The sequence below is a fragment of the Pseudonaja textilis genome, chromosome Z, assembly GCF_049901715.1.
Source record: "Pseudonaja textilis isolate UNSWEBS1 chromosome Z, rPseTex1.2, whole genome shotgun sequence".
In the NCBI taxonomy this organism is placed as follows: Eukaryota; Metazoa; Chordata; class Lepidosauria; order Squamata; family Elapidae; genus Pseudonaja; species Pseudonaja textilis.
In genome coordinates, this window is record NC_142008.1 from 66,623,278 (window position 1) to 66,645,666 (window position 22,389).

General features: G+C 42.5%; 1 protein-coding gene across 10 annotated transcripts in view; it reads right to left on the reverse strand.

The window, feature by feature from the left end:
* Positions 1-22,389, reverse strand: part of ELMO1 (engulfment and cell motility 1) — a 526,860-nt gene that overhangs the window by 136,389 nt on the left and 368,082 nt on the right. For all 10 annotated transcript variants that reach the window (XM_087917593.1, XM_087917598.1, XM_087917597.1 and 7 more), the window contains one exon: positions 5,924-6,060. In XM_087917593.1, the coding sequence (XP_087773719.1) occupies positions 5,924-6,060 (137 nt within the window). The remainder of the gene's footprint in view (positions 1-5,923; positions 6,061-22,389) is intronic.

Consider the following 22,389-nt stretch of genomic DNA (forward strand, 5'->3'; position numbering starts at 1 on the left):
ACATCTTCAACCCCTATTGCTTTCTATCTTAACCCCCAAATTCCCCTGTCACACTAAAACCAATATGAGTCCCTTTTTCTCTGCAGCCCAAGGTGGATGAGCAATTAGACAAATTAATCACCCAGGGGGTCCTAAAACCAGTCAACCATGCTAAATCGGAAACATCTATTGTTACCTCAGTCAAGCCAAATGGCTCAATTTGCATATGTACTGACTACAAGGGATCTTGAACAGAGCCCAGCAACAGAATGCACACCCAGTACCAATAGTACAACATTCTGCATTCTGCATTCTGTTGGAAAAGGAAAGATCTTTGCCAAACTAGACTTGACCCAAGCCTATCAGCAATTACCGGTAAATGATAATAGAGCAGAAGCTCAAACAATTGTAACTCACAGGGGAGCATTTAAATGCAGGAGGATGCAATTTGGGGTTAGTGTGGACTCCAGGACTGTTCCAAAGTTTAATGGAGCGCCTTCTACAGGGCATTGAAGAGATAGTACCATATTTTGATGATGTCCTTGTGGGAGCAGAGAACAAAGAACAGCTTAAACAATTACTAAGTCTAGTCTTGAGTTGATTTCAAGAAGCTGCTGTTAAAATAAAAAAAGAAAAATGCCACATAGCAATACCGAAGGTTGAATTTTTGGGATATTTAATTGATGAGGCAGGCATACACCCCACTAGGGACAAAATAAAAGCTATTAAGGAAGCCACCATTCCAACAAACAACTGCAGGCATTTCTGGGACTTTTAAACTTTTACAGTATTTTTCTGCCACAGAAGGTGACAGTTGCTGAGCAGCTATACAGACTGCTAGATAAAAAAATGGAATGGGGGCGCAGAGGAGCCTCTGTGTTCACGACTGTAAAAGAACTATTAATGTCTAATAGCATCCTAGTGCAATATAATGAGACACTGCCCCTTTTACTGACATGTGACGTGTCCCCTTTTGGAGTAGGGGCAAGTCCTCAGCCAGAGACTTCCACACAGCAGGGAAGCACCCATTGCATTTTATTCAAAAACTCCATCAAAAGCAGAGTGAAATCCAGAGACAGCTGGATAAGGAAGTGCTGGCTGCAGTAGTAGGAGTAAAGCATTTCCATGAATATCTTTGAACTAAACACAGACCACAAGCCACTTCTCAGCATCATTGCAGGAGACTGACCAACCCCAAATATATTGTCTCCCAGAATGACAAGACGGGCTGTTTTCCTAGCTGCTTACAACTACTTATCCATTGGCCGGGCAAAACAATAGACCATGCTGATGCCCTGAGCCGATGCCCACTTCCAGACCTTGTTGAAGACCCAGTTCCAGCTACCTCCATACTCCTAATTTAAGATTTTATGACTGGCCCCATCACAGCAACAGAAATCACAAAACAAACCAAAGACAGAACTTTGGCACGAATTTTAAACTGGGTGTGAAGGGGATGGCTGGAAGAAGTGATAGAGAATGACTTTAAATTGTTTACAATATGGCAGAATGAACTATCTGTGATAAAGAGGTGTTTATTGTGGAGGAATAGAGTGGTGATACCCAAAAGTTTGAGAGAACCAGTATTAAGGATGTTACATGAGGGTCACCCAGATGTAGTGCGCATGAAAGCATTAGCGAGGAGCTATACTTGGTGGCTGGGCATGGATAAGGAAATTGAGGAATGGGTTGCCATATGCACACCATGCCAGGAATCTAGACCAGCACCACCATCAGCACCAGCCCTGGAATGGGAAACACCCAAAGCACCATGGTCAAGAATACACATAGATGTGGTAGGACCGATGCAGGGACATACATTCTTTTAAAAAAAATAATTTTATTGAAAATAAACATTTAAAAAGTCTTGAATGTGGTGGACTTTCTTAGATATACGTATCAGTCTTTACATTATTATACCAGAAAAAAATCATTAAGCAATATAACCATTTATATACACATATATCCATATTTACATTTAGTCTTTCTGTCGCTTTATATCTTATTATGCTGCATTTCTATTACATCTTAAATTCTAATTTATATTTTATATTTATACATTTTATTCAGGGTGGGATTCTACCAGCTGGCACCTATTCGCTAGAACTGGTTGTTAACATTCTAAGCAGTTCGGAGAACTGGTTGTTAGAAGAAATTACTGGCCTAATCCTGTAAGGAAGGCAGGAAGGAAACATTCTGGTGTTGCTTACAGAAACTGTCTCTCCATTAACTCTTATTACATTCTTGGCAGGACTAGACTTCCTGTCTCAGGAACGTCTCTAGAGTTTTTTTTTTCCTCCTTTGCTGGTACTTTGCTTGTGTGGAGTGACCATTCAAAGTTACAATGGCACTGAAAAAAGTGACTTATGACCATTTTTCACACTTACGACTGTTGCAGCATCTCCACAGTCATGAGAGGCCTGGCGAGGAGATGTGTGCCGCGATGTGAGTGATGTTGAGTTTGCCATGCCCAGCCAGTCACATGACCATCAAGCCAAGGCCACCAACTAAGCCACGCCCACAGAACCGGTTGTTAAAATGTTGGAATCCCACCCCTGATTTGTTATTCTTAATAACAGTAGACAAATATTCAAAATGGTTGGAAGTGACACTCATGACAACCACCACGGCAGACACTGTTATTAGAGTACTAAGGAAACTATTTGCCACCCATGGGTTACCGGGTATTGTGGTGTTGAACAATGGGCCACAATTCACAGTAAATAACTTCAAATGTTTCCTAGCAGAGCAGGAAATCCGCCATGTGTTGTCAGAGCTGGGACACCCCCAAAATAATGGTCAGCCTGAAAGGATAGTGAGATCTATCAAGGAAACTTTAGCCAGACTGGGCCTGGGGGATTGGCAAGTGAAAATAGACAAATTACTGATGATACAATACATCACACCTTCGGCTACCACATGTAGGAGCCTGGCAGAACTCTTAATGGGATGGAAATTAAGGTCAACATTAGATAGATTACACCCCCACTATAATACAGACATGCCAGTAGATTTGACCAGTAAATGTTGTTCCTTTAGCATAGGATAACCGGTCTATGCATATAACTACATGGGTGGGGGGTGTCCCACATGGGTTCCAGCCCAAATAGTGCATATCACAGGTCCCTGACCTGTAGAGTTAGAAGATGGTAAGATCTGGAGCTGGCACATAGACCAACTCCGGGGACGATTGTATCAGGCTCAACCCAACAGAGGATCACAGAATCAGAAATCTGACACGGACAGGAAAAACCAACCCTGCCAAATAAAGGTGCTGAAAATGAACACACACACACACCAGCTTAGACTCAAACTTGAACATTATGAATGGTCACTTAGCTGAGACAGGGGAAGTCCAGCGATGTCCTTCTGAAGCCCTCGATTTGTCGGAACCAACCCCACCTTAGAAAAGCTTTGAGGCCATTCCAAAGTTCAGCTCTGGCGTGGCAGCCAATCCATCTAGTCAGGTTGCCGCCGCAGGTGGGAATGAGATGCGCAAGTCAAGTGGCACCCATCAGAGCCCCGCCTATCTGCGTGACTACATAGTGTAGGCAAAACTGGTTGGGGAACACTTCTTCTAGGAGGGGAGGGGTGTTGAATATTCAATGAGGAAAGTCAGTGATGTTAAGACTTTCCCCACTGATTCATTTCACAGGTGGGAGAATGAACAACAGTCAGTGGCTGAAAGATTGGATAGCAACCTGTAACAACAACAGCAGGTGTGCCACGGCAGCAGAATTCTTTTGGGAGCAGAATAAACGGACTATTTCACTATCTCCACATTGTCCTGCCTCTTACTCTAACTCATACTTAACACTTGGCTTGCAAACTTGGAGAAAAGAACCTGAGCCTTGTTGGGGTGCTGAGGTGAGGAAAGTGAGGAAAAGAGGTGAAGGAAGAAGAGATAGTAGGATGAAGCGCTGAGAAAACAATTTAAAAAACCAACAGAGACCAAACCAGCTCGGCATTGTCCCCTTAACTTGCAAAGGCTTGGACCAAGCTGTGAAAGCCTTTTCAGCGCACACAAACACACACATATCAAACCAAACCATGAAAAACAGGTAGGATGTTGCCAAAACACACGAGGCATCCTCAAACATCAAAACAAAAGCAAAAAATTCCAGCTGAAGTGCAATGGGGCCCGACAGTGCAAATGAGAGAGGGATTCCCTTAGAGATGCAACAATTAAGGTGAAAGGTAGCTTCTCCTTGCTCCTATTTGCACTCTGAGAAAAGACATCTCCAGACCTTGGGACAGTCCCTCTCCAACGAAACTTTGGGAAAACCCCACTTGCAAGTTGGGCTGCTGTGTTCTTGTTTTGCAAACTTGGAGAGGTCTGCAAAGGGACATGAGCCCAGTTGGGGTTCCGGGAGAGGGAGAGGAGGAAAGTGGGGAAGAAGAGGTAGCAGGTGGAAGAGGAAGCAAGACCAAGAAGAGGGGCAGAAGTAGACATAGCAGAAGGAGCAGGAGGAAGAAGAGGAGGAGGGACATGCAACTCAGATGTTGCAAGCCAGTTGCAAGCACAACCACTGGAGGACCTTTGCACTGGCAAGAGGACTTTGCATGTGCCAGCCTTACTGTTTGAAGGCATGAACAAAGCATTCAACTGAACGAAGCCCTCACACCCATGTCAGCCTGCTAGAGCTTGCCACACCAGGGGAGGAATGAGACCCCGTTGTCCAGTGGAGTTTACTTGTGTGCAAGTGGAGTATTTTCATGGAAATGGGGCACTTGGAAATGGAACGATCTTTGAGGACAATCCCACTGCTGTGCCTCCACTTCAGCTTCGATGGGGTCAGGCACCCAAGCTGCTGGTGGCAGTGGCGGCAGGAGCCACCTAAGCGGGCCATTATCCTCCTCCCCAGCCAGCCAGCTCCACCTGACCTATTCCCCACCTGGCTGGCCAGCCTGCACAAACTCTCACTATTCTTGTCCTCCTTTTCTCTGTTCAAGCAGTGGTGGGCTCCATAGGACAACAGGTCTCATTCCTCCCCCAGCCTGGCGAGCTCTGGTGGGCTGGAAGCGGGTGCGAAGGCTTTGCTCAGTTGAAGGCTTTGTTTCTGCCTTCAAATGGTAAGGCCGGCACATGCGAGGGAGCAGCCCACTTCGGCCATGGACAGCATTGGTTTCTGTACCTTAGATCCAACCCACACTGCTGCCCTGGAGTCCGTGAGAGACTGCCCTGCTGCCTCGGCCTCCCTGACCAGGAGGCAGTGAGTGCACAAGCGCTGGAATTTTGGGTGAAAGAGAAGAACTCAGAACTTAGCTTGTGGGGCACGATGGCCCCTGGATGCCAGGCCCCATATGAGCTCACCCCCTCCTGGATGCAAGCAAGGGGGCAGGGCAAGGGTGGCTCCATGCCAGCTACAGAGCAATGCCACATATCTAAAACTGGCCATGTACTGATTGCCATGTTCCAGATCAAGTCTTGGTTGGACTGGGCTGGGCCACAGGCCAGTCCATTGCTATTTCCAGGGCGTCCCCGTGGGCTAGATCTAACCACCTTGAGGGCTGGATGCAGCCCACAGGCCTTGAATTTGACACCCCTGTTATAAATGGACTACCTATTATTAAAAACAGTGAATAGTGTTTTTGTTCCATGAACTAGGGAACTGCTGAACCTAAGCAATATTTTCATGGACTCCTGAAGCAGCACATTTTTAATACATAGCTTGTTTTTAGAGGTTAATGAAAACACTGCATGTCTGCAGCACTTCATCGGCTTGAAACAGGAGAATGCCATCTGCTATTTGTATCAATAGCAGTTGATTCATGAGTCCTGACTTAAATACAAATTCAAATTAAATATAAATTTAGGAAATGAACTTTCCTAGTAAAACATTCCTATTCCTGATGAAATAACCAAGAACTGCTTTTATATTAATTACTTAAATTGAGAAAATCATGGTATTGATCAGAATTGTATATTCCCAACAAAGCTTGCCTTATTGAAGTCTTCAGAAGTTGCTCTCATTTCCTTCCATGTTTTGTTCAACAACTGGATGCAAATACAGAAGAACTCTTCAAGTGATCTGTCATGTGTGAAGAACATTGGATGGAAATCACTGCCGGTCTCACTGGCTAAATATAAATAAAGAAAAAAGAATAAATACACTTTTTGTTCTAAATGATGACCTGTCGAATCTGTTAAAAAAATTCCCGATTAGCCCCTTACCCTTCATCCAAGTTAGCCAACTGATATTATTTATTAAATGCCCCTTATGCTCCATTAAATACATTAAACTATAAAGATTTTAAAAAATTCCAGGAAAGGAAATGGCAAAGCACTTTTATATCTTGAATTTACAGATTAACAAAGTTGGAAGGGACCTTGTAGGTCATCTAGTCCAATCCCCCACCCAAGCAGGAGACCCTACAGACCATTTCTGACAAATGGCAGTTCAATCTCTTTTTGAAAGCCTCAAGTAATGAAGCTCCCACAACTTCCTAAGGCAAGCTGTTCTATTGGTTGATTGTTCTCACTGTCAAAAAAATTCTTATTTCCAGGTTAAATCACTCCTTGTTCAGTTTCCATATGTTATTCCTTGTCTGGTTTACAGGTGCTTTAGAAAATAGCTTGACCTCTTCCTCCCTGTGGCAGCCCCTCAAATATTGGAAGACTGCTATCATGTCTCCCCTGGTCCTTCTCTTTACTAGATTAGCCAAGCCCAGTTCCTGTAACCGTTCTTTGTATGTTTTAGTCTCCAGTCCCCTAATCATCCAGGTTGCTCTTCTCTGTCCTTTTTCTAGACTCTCAACATCTTTTTTTATAATGTGGTGAACAAAACTGGATGCAGTACTCTAGGTGTGGTCTTACTAAGGTTTTATAGAGTGGTATTAGTACTTCCCTTGATCTTGATTGTATCCCTCTGTTAACATAACTTAGGATTGCATTAGCTTTTTTGGCTGTTGCTGCACACTGCTGGCTCATATTTAGCTGGTTGTCCACTAAGACTCCAAGATCCCTCTCACAGTTACTGCTATTGAGCCTGGTTTCACCCAGTCTATATTTGTACTTTTGGTTTTTCTTGCCTAAGAGTAGGAGTTTACTTTTCTCTACATTGAATTTCATTTTGTTAGATACGGCCCAGTGTTCTAGTCTGTCAAGATCCATCTTGAGCCTATCTTCTAGGGCTGTGATGGTGAACCTATGGCATGTGTGCTGGAAGTGGCATGCAGAGTCATCTCTCCAGGTGGGCCAGCTGTCGCCTGTTGCTCGGGAATGCTGGAAACCTGAATAGCATCTCCCTGGCGCACATGCGTGTACCAGCCAGCTGTTCTTTGCACATGCATACACGTTAGAAATCAGAAGTCCAGGTGGCCAGAGCGTATGCATATGCTGGGAAGCTAAGTTTCCAGGTTCCGATGCTCCCGCACAGTGCACCAGGAAACTGCTCTCCCTGTTTCTGGAGCTCCCATGCATGCACACACTCCCATTTCAGCACTTGATGCCAAAAAGGTTCACAACCACTGCTTTAGGGTTTATATATGTTGCAGACACTTTACAAACTAGATCTTCAGTACCACCATCATTAACTATCCAGGAGAATTTTCATACTGGATTGTTACAGGGCTCTCTTTGTTAAGACCAGCATATACCCATAGTGTGTCAAGTCTTCTCAACCAAAATCTGAGCTCAGTTACTCTTTTCAGTCAGAGAGTAATCAAGGCTAGGTTAGCTAATTCGACTTTATTGTAACATTGCATTAACACAACCTTGCAAATATTAAAGTACAAACTGTCAACCCTGAAGCTGGCCTACCTGTGGCCATTTTCTTTGCTGTAGCTTTTCTATAGGGATTTTCTTCACATGGCTTCAGGCTGACACAGCCTGGAGTTTAGGGGCAGGGAGGGGGTGTAGAGATAACTGGGGTGCTGTGGCCAAAATAAAATTCTTTCCCCTGGGAACCAAGAACATTGCCACAGGTGTTTGGAAAATGGAGACTGAAGAAAACCAACAGTTGGGCTGTTTGGATCATGTGACTAATGACTCTGGGGGAAAGTTATATACTTTTACTTTTAATTTGGGTGTAAACCAGTAGGAAAGTAGAGCTGGTTTTCCACCAAGACTATCCCAATATGATATCCCAATAAAATGTTCTTTGAGGAATATGCCTGCCTCGGAGTTCTCTTTGTTGGGGATGCGCTACTTGGAACCTTGACACAAACTTTTAGATGACTCTTTTAAGTGCTTGAACAATTAGGGAGAGTCAGTGTTAAGCCCCCCTCTTTTATTGTTAGATTACTGGAGACTCCTTTTGTTTCCTAAGCAGCATCTATTCCCCTCATCCTCCAAGTCAATCGCCTATTCCATTACATTTTGGAATCCAGTTGGGCCCTTACAGATTATTTCTTCCTCTTGTAAGTTCAATCTAAGTCAGGGGTGTCAAATTCACTTTGTCGACAACACGTGATGTATCAGGACTTTCTTCCCCTTTGTTATACTGGGTATGGGCATGTCCAGCGCGTGACAGATCAAACCTGCGGATTAGGAATCTGAGAACCTTGGCCTAAATTATTGAGATCTATCTTCCAAGCACCCGCTGCATTCCAAATGTGGTGCTTTGCTGTGAGGTCAAATTATTCAAAATAGAAACTTCTGCCTGGATTCACATCCTTTCCTACTGACTTAAGCTTCTTTCTTTCCAGATGACTTGGCCCTTTAATTATGACTGACAGTTTCTATGTCTCCAATGTCAGCAATACATAAAAATTTAAAATTTTATGGCTTATCTTGGGCAACTATTACGCTGATCGACTAGGTCCGTGCACTAGCTAATCTTAAATAATATATCATCAACTTAGGGCTGCAATCAGTTTGTCAGTCTTAACCCAGAAACATCTTTTTGATTCACAGTGCACATTTACTCTACCCAACATTCAGCTGCATACAAACTCTTAAATTCAAAGCCCTTTCCAACTGTAGTTATTGAAAAGATACCAAAGCATCTCTTTTGCAGTGAACTGAACCCCTCTATCTGAAATAATCATGTGAGGTACTCCATGCAGTTTATATATATATGATTAACAAACATTTTGAATAATTTCCTGGCTGATGGTAATTTTGGACATGCAATAAAATGAGCTTGTTTGGAAAATAAATCCACAACAGTCCAAATGACTGTATTCCTCCCACTTTCAGGTAGATCTTTTATAAAATCCATTCCTATCTCCGTCCAGGGTCGCGATGGTTCTGCCACAAGTTGCAAAAGTCCTGGAGGTTTTCCTGATCTGGTTTTCATCGTAGCACAAGTGGCACAAGTGGCACAACATATTCCTCAATGTCATGCTTCATTTTTGGCCAACAAACTGACGTCTGGCCATGTGTAGGGTTTTTAAATAACCAAAATGGCCTCCTTGTTTTTGGTCATGACTTTTTTAAAGTATATGAAGACGTAAAGTTTTGGGGACATGTAACTTAGACCCTTTCCATGCTACACCATCCCTTATAGTTAAGAGAGCCTTATTTTCCTGATACCAGGAATCTGTGCTTAATTCATTTTCCTGGTCATTTCGGATTTGTCTTTGATTTTTTTTCTTTGGGATTGTGCCTGAGTGATCACTTGAACTTTTTCCTGGGGGGAAGGTGAAATGATTGGGTGAATTACTTCTTCCTTCTTGCTGTCAAATTGGGGTTTCCTAGACAGCACATCTGCTAGAAGATCCCCCACCCCGGGAGGTACTTAAATTAGAAATTGAATCTTTTAAAGTATTGTGCCCATCTAACTTGTTTAGGAGAGAGTTTCCTGGGTATTTTTAGAGCTTCTAAATTCTTGTGGTCTGTCCATACCTCAAAAGGATTGTTGCTGCCCTCTTAAAATTGTCTCAAGGTTAATAGAGCTCAACGGACTGCATATGCCTCCTTCTCCCATACAGCTCACCTCTTTTCAGTATCAGTGAATTTTTTGGATGTGTATGTGCAAGGCTGAAGATCTCCTTTCTCAATTTTCTGGAGAGGCACAGCTGCCACTGCTACGTCGCTAGCATCGGCTTGCACTACAAAAGGCAGTTCTGGATCGGGGTATTTTAAAATGGGTTTCTGTGTGAAATGCCTTTTTAACAATTCAAAGGCTTTGGGGCCTTCTAGAGTCCATTTGAGGGGTTGGCCAGATTTGGCTTGGTTAGCTCCCCTGTCTTTAATAGTTCTGTTATTGGTAGTGCGATCTCAGCGAATGAGGGGATAAATTGCCAGTAAAAGATCACAGCTGTTTGCAAGTTTGTGGGGGTTGCCAGTCCAGTATTGCTTTCAATTTTGCTGGATCCATTTCTATCCTCTGGTTTGAAATGCGGTAGCCAAGATAATCTAGTGACTCTTTAAGAAATTCACACTTAGGCAATTTGACATATAACTTTGTGTCCAGCAGTTTTCTTAATACTTTTCATACTATCTTGATGTGTTCTTCTAGAGTTTCGTTGTAAATAAGAATGTCACCAAATAAACCAGTAGGACTGGTTTAATGTAGGACTTCATTTATCAGCTACATGAAAACCCCTGGGACTCCTTGCAATCCAAATGGCATTACCCTGAATTGAAAGCTGCCTAAGAGGCAATTGAAAACAGTTTTCCATTCATCTCTTTCTCTGATGTGTATTTGATAAGACACTTCATGGAGATCTAATTTGGTAAACACTTTCCTTTTGGCTAAGTGTCCTAACATGTCTTTCATGAGCGATATGGGGTAAGTGTTGTGAATACACATGGTGTTAATTGATCTAAAATCCACACATAATCTAACCCCTTCCTCTTTTTTCTCTTTAAATAGCATGGGGGCTGCCATTCTGGATTTTGCAGGTTGTATGAAACCCCTGGCCAGATTTGAATCTATGTAGTCCCATAGCTCTTTCATTTCTTTAGGTGTCATGGAGTAGTTTTTAGATTTTGGCAGTTTCGCCCCTTCTCTGAACTCAATGGCACAGTCAGTGTGGTGATTGGGAGGGGGTAGCACATTGCATTCTTCCTCACCTCTGCTAAGTCCTGATATTGGTTTCTGGGGTCCCTGATTAGCAAGGGCCACTGTTGAGTCCTCCTGGAGTTCTGAGCTGTCAATTTGGTTGTTGTTTTGTTCCGGAGGCAGCTTGGGGCTGAGTGCTAATTTAATCTTCCATGTTATTGTTGGGCACCATTTGTTTAGCCATGTGAGACACATGATTACTGACTGAGTCATTTTGGCACTACTATGAACCGGATTTGCTCCCAGTGCTTCCCTATAGTTAGTTTTACTTTTTCAGTCATGTACATGGCCAGAATTCCCCCTATCATGGATCCATCTATTTGTTGGAATTGGATGGGGGTCGTTAACTCTTTTGTTTCTATACCTAGGCTGCCCACAGAATCGGGGCTAATGAGGCATCGTGAGCTGCTAGTGTCAATGTCTATAGGCTCTTCTATGCCTGCACGGGTCACAATCAAAGTTCATTCAATTTTAAAGGGTCGTGTTGAGGTAATTCCCCGTTAGGAGAATACCTGTTAGGTGACTTATATTCCTAACAGGTCGGATGGCTCCACTTACCATCAGGTCATCCTCTTTGCTATCGGCATCCTACATGATGGGTAGTTCTGTCGCTAGAGTTCCCATCCCTGTGGTTTGTTGGGAATTAAGAGACCTCAATGGCTTTGCACACAAATTTGCTTCTCCCTGGCAGTTTTCTCGGTGCTTTTTTCCCTTTAGGGGGAACGGGTGTTCTCGCTTGAGGTACTGGGGCCAGCACCAAGTACTCCAAGGTGCAGTGCCCTTGCTGGCCACAATGGAAGCACTTTATAGAAGTCGAGGTGGCTGCTGTTTGATGTCCTTTGCCCTGGCATGGTGCTGAGTGCCACATAAGTTGTGTTCTGGGTTGTCTCTCAGTGTTGCTTCTTCTGTGCGGTCTGAGCGCATTGTCCATTGCTATGGCCATTCAATACCACTCATAGGTTCTTTCCTTGTGCAACCCACAGCAGATTTTTAACAGCTCCTCATCCAGGCTTTCTTGGAAATAATGCACTGGTATTCTCTCCGACCAGTGTCTGAGACTAGTGGCTAAGCATCTGAACTCAAGCACTAGTTCCTTAGTGGGTCTCCCCTTTTACCCAATGCTTTTGAATTCTGCTTCTTCCCCTTGTGCTTGGGAAGAATCCTCAAAATGTGCCTGGAGTTCTCTCAGGAAGTTGTCCACATTGTTTAGTTCAGGGGCATCTTCATCATTGAGCTGGATGAACCATTTGGATGCCTCCTCCTCCAGATTGTCCTCTAGGAATTGGACGAGCTGTGCGTCATTGTGGAATTCATCTTCATGCCTGTCGATGTAAGACCATGCTCTATTCAGGAAAAATGCAAATTTACTCGTAGTTCCATCAAACTTGGTTTTAAAAGGTGCCAGGGATTTGCGCATGGAGCTGACTGCAGCAGTGGAGGTAGGGCTGCAGCTTGGCCTGGTATCATTTGAGCCTGGTCTTGAACCCATCCTCTGCCTGGATAAAATGCCCATCCTGAGGGATCTGGTCAGCTGGAGGTATTTGGGGTGGGGGACTTGTTCCTCGATGGTTTTTTTGCAGACTCCCCCTTCTTCTTGATCCTCTTCATTCCACTCTGGGAGGCAAACAGTGCAATGGCGGTAGATCTCCAGCAGCAATAGATCACCCTCTTCTGGGAGGAGATAAATCTCCCAGCAACTGGGTGAAATCAAAAGTTGATGGAAGCGCATTTTGTGTGGTCCCTCCAGGTGACCTTTGCCTTCATGTCTGATGACAAGCTGCTCCAGCAGGTTGGGTAGGTCCTCAAAGATCTGGATGCACATCGCCATTTGGTACTGCCATTCAGCCAGCTCATTGTGGTCTGTCATGGGTCCAGTTGCTGCTCTCCACTCTAAGATCGTGGCTCGAGACTCCCTGACCACAGTTAATGGGTGATCAATGAGTGGGTCTGGAAAGGTTGATTGGCCAAGTAGGTCTCTTTCCATCCATTGGGTACTAGTGCTTGCAGACCATTCAACTGGATATTTTGGATGAGCTCCCTTCTGGCACACAATATCCTCCATGATTGCAGTCACTGGGATCATCTCCTGGGGAATCCGTTAGGAGGTCAGCTGCTGGACTAGCAACTTAATACAGTGGCCCCTGCAGATTTTGCACTCACTTTCCAGTACCTCTGGTTTCTGTCCTGCCATCTTCCCTGAGTCTTTGCTGTTGCCCAATGCTCTGGGTAAACAGCCAGGGCTCAGGACCCTGAATAGCAATCCCTGTTTGGTATTAGGATTAGATTCAGAATAGTATCATGTTTCAAAGTGATGAAACCCATTCAAAAAGAAATAAGCAAAGTCCATCTTCCAAAACAAATTTCTTTTATTCAGGTAAGCATCATATTGGCAAAGTCTGTTCTAATTCTGGATCTGACACAAACCAGAATTACACACATAATATTGTAAATCAGAAACATCCCATAAAATTCACATTCCCCAATAAAAAGAAATAAACATTTCCCAGTATCTTCAAACTCCACCTCCAGGTCTCAGCAGGGACAGCCTCGGTTCCTACAAATGAGAAAGTCACCAGCCAAAACAATCCTCCAATCTAACTAACTCCCACCTTAAGAATGTGGTGATCCCAAAACCCTCCTCCCTTACACCAGCAAAGAGAAAAAAAAAGAAAAGGAATATATGATTAAGGTATAAAGCTAAATGAAATGGCTATATATGTGTCAATTTCGGGCTTGACATAAGACCCATCCCCAAAATAAGACCTATTATGCTTTTTATACATGTGCCTAATATAAGCCCTACCTCCAAAATAAGCCTTACTTAAGAACCTGCACAGCCGGCTGGCTGTCATTCTGTCTTCTTACTTGCAGTGCTGCAGCCACAAGACAAGGCATGTGGTGATGGTGAGCTGCCCCACACGCTCCATAGTGGCTTACCCCACAGCCAGGCCATCCATGTCCTGACACCTACCTTGCAGCAGCAGCAGCAGCAGCCATGTGCAGCAGGAGCTCACGTGGCCACTGACCCACTTTTTCTGGTTGCTTGGGACTACAATGGAGCAGGAGGCCAAGCAGTGTGTTGGTGCCACAGTCAGGAGGTAAGGCAGGTATTGGGGTGTGGGTGGCTTGGCTGCGGGGATTTTAGGCAATCCGGTGTGGGACATGTGGGGCAGCTCCATCTCCATTTCATCTGATGGCTGCGGCACTGGTGCATCATTTGGCCTCCTGCTCCATTGCAGCCACAAGCAAGCGCAAGTGGGACAGCAACCATGCAGGATCCTGCTGGATGGAGTCATCAGAGCTGCCACCATGAGATGAGACATGTGTTGGGGTAAGCAGGTGTGGGGCATGGGAAAATTCCACCCCCTCACCTTGTGGTGGCAGCACTGGTGCACTGCATGGCCTCCTGCCCCACTGCAAGAAAGCAGAAGATGTGAGCCTCCCGTACATGGAGGAAAAATAAGACAATTCTGAAAATGCCCTAATGCTTATTTTGCCCCCCCACAAAAGACCCAATATCACTTTTGGGGAAACACGGTTATTATATGGTTCCATATATTTCAAATCAATAATTTTACTATTTTCTTATTCTAAACAATTATTTGATTGCTTTACATAAATTGTATGGGTAGTCCTCAAGTTACAACTGTAATGGAGCCCGCCCGTTGTAGTTGAAAGTTGAGAGAAAGAACAAATAATGACCAGCTCTCTCTGATCTCTGATCTTAAATGGAGTATGGTATGCCTCAGAGATGGAGGAGATCCTGGGAAACCTAGTGAAGCCACAAGCTCAACTGCCTCGAACCTCCCAAGCCCCTCATCACCTGTGGTATCCCATGCATTGGTTCCTACTTCTTGGGGTCTCCACTCCTGCCATTATTTACCTTTTAGCAATAGACCACTTTCTAGAAGCTGTGTCAAATGACAATAAGTTGCTCTATCCCCCAGTGTCCTTGGACCACATGGCCTCTGAAAGATCCCAAGTCTCAACCATTTTAGAAAAGAATTATCACCTACACATTTACAAAGGTCATCCTCATTATTTTATGTATTTATAACTTATCTTTATTAGTTTTACAAATAATTCAAGGAGGTGAATATATCCAAAACACTTTCATCCTCCTATTTTTCACACAAGAAGCCTGTTAGATGGGTTGGGCTGAGAGTGAGTGATTGGCCCAAGGTTGACAGATGTTTTCATAGCTAAGAACTCACTTCTCCCCATTTCTAGCCCAGTGTCTTGATGATGATTGATGATGATGATGATACGATTATGATGATTATGATGCCTGATATTGCCCTTTGTTTCCAGTTATCACAACTTCCTTAAACAATAGTAAAAATATTATACTGTCTTTTGTTCAGCTTTCAATTCTTTATGAGATGCTATTTCCAATACACAAAATAATTCTCCCATCTGATTTGTATTAAATCAATCAAAATAGTTCAGAAAAACATCTTTCTAAAACAATAATTAGGGAGTTTAACATTTGAATATTTTATAACCCTAATCAAAAATTACCCAATAGCTAACATTATTTTTAAAAAAATCTTCATTATTTGTGTCCAAAATTATTAATTATCAAACATACAAATTACATAATAGCAATAGCACTTAGACATATATACTGCTTCATAATGCTTTATAGCCCCTCTCTAAGTCAGCATTTGCCCGCAACAATTTTGGGTCCTCATTTTACCCACCTCAGAAGGATGGAAGGTTGAGTCAACCTTGAGCCTGGTGGGATTTGAACTGCCAAATTGCAGGCAGCCGACAGTCAGCAGAAGTAGCCTGCAGTACTGCACTCTAACCACTGTGCCACCAAGGCTCTGCATCATTTTATTGGGTAGAAAGAAATAGAACATATTTTATTTATGTAGATTAAAGTTACATTACGAACTCATCAGAATTGCTGAAAAACTCATGTTTTTCTATTTTTATTTTACCTTGTTTGGGCAATCTTTCCACCCTAACCTATGCTGTGTAGAGTTTTAACTCAAATCAATATACCAAAGAACTTTCTGCCCTACTTTCATTTCATATGCAAATCTAAAATCAATAACAGAATATATATCTCTGCAGCATTTATTACTTTGATTAGGATTTCTTATATTCTGAAACTAGGGCTTAGTTCTTACAAATACAGGTAAGGGTATAAATTGTTCCCCTTCTTGACTGCAGTTAAAAATTAACATATATATGCTGAAATTAATAACATTAACACCACCACTCCGAGATAGACATGCCACTGCACATATTAAATTTGATGTAAAACAGGAGACATCTAAACTAATTCTATGTTCAGGAATTTTATTTCATTTATAAAAAGCCCCTGCCTCATATTGAAAAAATACAGAGCAGAAATTAGGAATATAATCATACAATAACAATGATAGATAGGCTGGATTTATACAGTATATCATTGTATGCCATAATTTTTTAAATATAATTTTTCAGGCAATACAATGGTTCATATACAATGGTACTCTTTACAGATGGGTTTATGCATCATGATATGTCTAAAACAAGCAATCAATTTGCAATTTAATGTCAGAAGTATACCGGTACGAATGCCATCTATAATTACAGTTACATAGTACTTGCATTCACCAAAAAGTTGCATAGATCAGAAATGTTGTGGTGTCATGTTCCATAAAGCAGATGTCTAGATTTTATTCTTAATATGACATTTATATATAATTTATTTGTATGTTTATATTTATTCCTAAACTGCCCATCTCCCCCAAAGAGGAGTTCTGAGCAGTGTACAATGTAATTAACATACAAAACAAAGTATAAAATTAACATTTTAAAATTAATTTAAGGTTAAAAAATTAAAATCATAAAAATATGATATTATAAAATATAAAAAGTTTTTAAAAAACCAAGATTTAACATTTAGTATTTTTTAATATAGATGAGTCTCTCATTTGAGGTTAGTCAGCTACATGGTTGCATGGACCTCTGTGCTCCTCCAAAAAATCATTGCCAAGATGGCGCCAACGACGGCTGCCTCGGTGAAATTCTCTCTAATGGTTTCTTTATTCCTTATTATTATCTGCAATTCACTATAGATTTCATACTCATGAGACCACCTGCTAAGAATTAGGCAATGTTTCCTTAAGGAGCAGCTTTCTGATTCCTCACCCCCACCTGTCTTTGCAAACACAGAGGAGATTCTAATTAATTTCCCTGGTGCTATAGATTACAACAAAGAATGGAGGAAAGTGACAATGCCAAAAAAGGAGACGAGGTAAATGAGTGGGAATTTTAAACAGACTAAAGAATGGGGGTGGGGGGGGACTCCTCTCCCTTCAATCTTTCTGACTAATTTATGCTCACTTGCTAACAAGATGGATGAAATTCATCTCTTAAATAGATGGGATTCTGATTTCTATAATTCTGCAGTTCTTTGTTTTACTGAAATGTGGCTTAATCCACAAATTCATGGGGACAACACCATATACATCCCAGGATTTCAGACATTTAGATCAGACAGAATTGAAGAGATAAAACAAAGGGTGGAGGATTATGTTTATATATCAACAGCAGCTGGTTTCAGGATATAACTATAATATATAAGTTCTGTGATGAAAACTTAGAGTCTTTACATATCAACTGCAAGCCATTTTATTCACCATGTGAGTTCTCCTCATTTCTCCTAATAGCTGTGTATGTTCCTCCACAAGCTTGTGTAAACAAGGCATTTACGAACTCTTGCTGATCAAATTATAGAGGCTGAAGCAAAACATCCAGGTTCCCTTCCCATCATTTTAGGAGATTTCAATCAAGGAAATTTAAGGAAAAAGCTCCCAAAATATTTCCAGCATGTAAATTGTCCCACCAGAGGCAAAAATACTTTAGACCACTGCTACACAACAGTAAAAGATGCTTATAGATCTTTACCATGAGCAGCTGTGGGACATTCTGACCACTGCATGATTCACCTTGTACCTGCCTACAGACAAAGACTTAAAACCATGAAACTAACAATTAAATCAGTGAAGACTTGGTTGGATGAGGCAAAGCTGAAACTCCAGGCTTGCCTTGATTGCACTGATTGAAATGTTTTTGAAGATGTCTCTGCAGACCTAGATGAGCTCACAGATACTGTAACATCATATGTCAGCTTCTGCAAAGACTTATGTGTACCAAAAAGGAACCTGCAAATATATAGTAACAATAAACCTTGCTTCACAGTTAAACTTAAGCAGCTGCATCGTTCCAAAGAGGAAGCCTACAGAAAAAGTGACAGAATGCTATACAACTAGGCCAGAAACATATTAACAAGAGAGATCAGAGCGGCAAAAAGAAGCTACTCTGAAAAGTTAAGGAATCAGTTCTCAACAAATGAACCAGCAAATGTGTGGAAAACTCTTTAAAACATCACCAGATTCAGCAAACCTCCTTCCCAAGCAGAAGGAAATCAACAACTAGCAGATGCCCTGAATGTGTTTTACTCCAGGTTTGAAAGGAAACTATAGCCACCTATCTCTACAACCCACATCTCAAACACACCAACAACAGCCAAGCCTCCTACAACTGGCCCCAATCCATTGGGTTCACAACCTCTGGTGACCATAGAAAAAGAAGTCAAGATCTATTACACAGACAAAAGCCAGGAAAAGCACCAGGGCCAGACAAGATAACTCCTTCTTGCTTAAAAGTCTGTACTGACCAATTGGCCCCCATCTTCATCTGAATCTTCAATAGTTCACTAGAGATGTGTTATGTTCCTTTCTGCTTCAAACGCTCTACCAACACCACAGTGCCAAAGATGCTCTCCATCAAGGAACTGAATGACTACAGAACAGTTGCTCTAACATCTGTAGTTATGAAAATATTTGAAAGGCTTGTGCTGTCCCACCTGAAAACCATCATGGATCTGCTGTTAGATCCCATGCAGTTTGCATACCGAGCAAACAGATCAACAGATGATGCTGTTAACATGGCTCTGCATTACATCCTACAACACCTTGAATCTCCAAATACCTACACAAGGGATCTCTTTGTAGACTTCAGTTCAGCATTCAATATCATCACTCTAGACACTCTTCTAAATAAATTAAACCAACTAGCGGTACCTGAACACACTTGTAAGTGGATCATAAGCTTCCTAACAGACAGGAAACAGCAGTTGAAGCTAGGCAGAATCACATCTGATACCTGTACAATCATCACAGGGGCCCCCAAGGCTGTGTACTTTCCCCACTTCTCTTCTCCCTATATACCAATGAATGCATCTCAAACGATCCATCTGTTAAAATACTGAAGTTTGCTGATGACACAACAGTGATTGGTCTCATTTGAGACAACGACGAATCTGCATATAGACAGGAGGTTATACAACTTGCCTCATGGTGTAACTGGAACAATCTGGAACTGAATACACTCAAAACCATCGAAATGGTGGTAGACTTTAGAAGAAACCCTCCCATACTACCACCTCTTACAATACTAGACAACACAGTATCAACAGTAGAGACCTTCAAATTTCTAGGTTCTACTATATCACATGACCTAAAATGGACATCAAACATCAAAAACGTCATCAACAAAGAATGTTCTTTCTGCGCCAACTCAGAAAGCTCAAACTGCCCAAGGAGCTGCTGATACAGTTCTACAGAGACATTATTGAGTCTGTCATCTACACCTCTATAACTGCCTGGTTTGGTTCTGCAACCCAACAGGACAGACACAGACTTCAGAGGATAATAGGACTGCAGAAAAAACAATTACTACCCATCTGCCTTCAATTGAGGGTACTGTGTATACTGCATGAGTCAAAAAGAGGGCTGTGAAAATATTTACAGACCCCTCATATCCTGGACATAAACTGTTTCAACTCCTTCCCTCAAAATGACGCTATAGAGCACTGCATACCAGAACAACTAGACGCAAGAACAGTTTTTCCCCGAAAGCCATCACTCTGCTAAACAAATAATTCCCTCAACACTGTTCAACTATTTACTTTATAAAGTCTTTATAAACTTTATAAAGTCTGCACTACTATTACTGTTAATATTCTCATCACTCCTTATCACCCAGCCCCTCCCATTTTTGATGGTAGGACCATAACTTTGTCGCTTGTATCCTTCCGATTTTGTACGTGTGAGGTGATTGATTCTGTGTAGGGCTGGAGTTGTTTGGTGAAAAATTTGGCACTCTCCTTGGGAGCTGTTCTGGCCGTTTGGGGATTTATCTGTGCTCTCTGGGTCACCTGAATTAGAGTGCAAATGGTTGTGGAATTTTCTTGGAGATAGGTGTTGTTGTATTCCTCCCCCTCTATTGAGGGACGGCAGTTCATAGAAAGAACAGAAATTTCTCGCCAAACAACTCCAGCCCTACACAGAATCCATCACCTCACACGTACAAAACTCTTTCCACTTCATAGAAAGAATAAAGAAACAAAACCTACAACCCAGTGACCTACTTGTGAGCTTCGATGTCATATCCCTCTTCACCCAAGTACCCATCAAAGAAGCCTTGACAGCCATACAAAACAAATACAACCCCCCCCTAAACACATCCTAGATCTGACCAACCACTGCCTAACCAACACATACTTCATCCACAATGGACAAAGATACAAACAGATAGAAGGAGCACCCATGGGATCACCCCTCTCACCCGTCATTGCTAACCTATACATGGAACACTTTGAAACCAACGCTCTAGACAAATCTGAACCAAACCCAAACTCTGGCTTAGATATGTAGATGACACTTTTGTAATTTGGCCACATGGGAAAGAAAAACTGGACACACATCTTTCTCACACATCTTAACAACCTACACCCCAAAATACAATTCACCATGGAAACCAACAACCAACTTCCCTTCCTGGGCATCCTAGTTTACAAAAAACCCAATGGCTCCCTAGGATACACCATCTATCGGAAAAAAAACACACACCAATCTCTACCTAAATGCACAATCCCATCACCACCCGGCACAGATCAACTCCGTAGCCAAGACCCTCATCTCCAGAACCAAACTCCTAGCTGACAAAGACCACTTGAGAACAGAACTACACACCCTCACTAACGTATTAATTTCCAACGAATTCCAAAGAAACACTATCACCAATCTAATCTGAAAAGAGATACCCAAAAAAACCAAGACACAGAACAAGACAACGGTATCACACTCCTCCCCTACATCAAAGGCACCACAGACAAAATCAGCAAAATTTTCCACAAACACAATATCAGGACAGCCTTTGGCACTGACCAAAAAAATAGCCAACATCCTAAGAAACCCCAAAGACAAGATCCAGCTAGAAAACCAAGGAGTTTATGAAATACCATGCAACAATTGCCCAGCCACATACATTGGACAAACCAACAGGAGAATAAATGCATGCATCACAGAACGCAAAAACACAGTCAGAAGAGAAGAAAATACTTCCTCCCTCTTCCAGCACCTTAAAGCCACAGGACATGAAATTAATTTTGAAGGAACCAAATTAATATCCAAAACTGAACACTCCAGCAAGAGAATAATCAGGGAAGCCATTGAAATAGAGAAACACCCCCATAACATGAATAGACGGGATGATACCTCCCACCTACCAGACATCTGGAAGCTAGCCCTCACCAACAAATGAGTCCCAGACACAAAAGCCACCACCAGACCCAAAACAACATGGGACACCACCACCAACCCCCCTCATCAGCCCCAGGCCCAAGCCCATCCTATAAACGAAGGACAACCACCATCCAAAAAACAGACCATGGCTGCTGCGCCAGCTGTCACACACCCTGACCCCAAAACCAAACAAGCTGACACACACCAAGAACACAGACCAGACTCCAAACTCGAAGCCAGACTAAAACCCAGAATGCTACATCACAGAAACCCGCTCAGGATATCACATCAGAAAACTCAGGAAATTACACAACAAGAACTCAAGAAGTTGCAACACAGAAAATGTCCCAGGATGTCACAGCACAAGACCAAGGATACCATAGCAATAAATCTCACAAGGTCATCACACAACCCACTACCCAAGCCGTTACTACACAGGAGGCTAATGGAAAAGAGATCAAAACACAAACGACCCAAGAGATTATAATGAAGGACCCAGGGTACCACAACAAAAGAACTCGCAAGCCCATCACACAACCCATTACCCAAGCCATTAAAACAGGAGAGGCTAATGGAAAAAAGATCACTACAAAACAAATGACCCAGGAGATTACAGCACAAGATCCAGGATATCTCCACAACAAAACTCACAAGGCCATCACACAACCCATTATACCAACATCAACTCCATCAACCAATTAAGAGGCAGCAGTGCAGCCAACCAGCCCAGCACACCAGCCCCCCCCCCCAACCAGTATTTATAGAGAGATGGCAGCTCCGATCACACACTGCTTGCACTGGCACGAAGCCAAAGGCACCAGCCTGAGGATGGCGAGTGGGACCTCGCCGAAACATCACCAAGATACTCT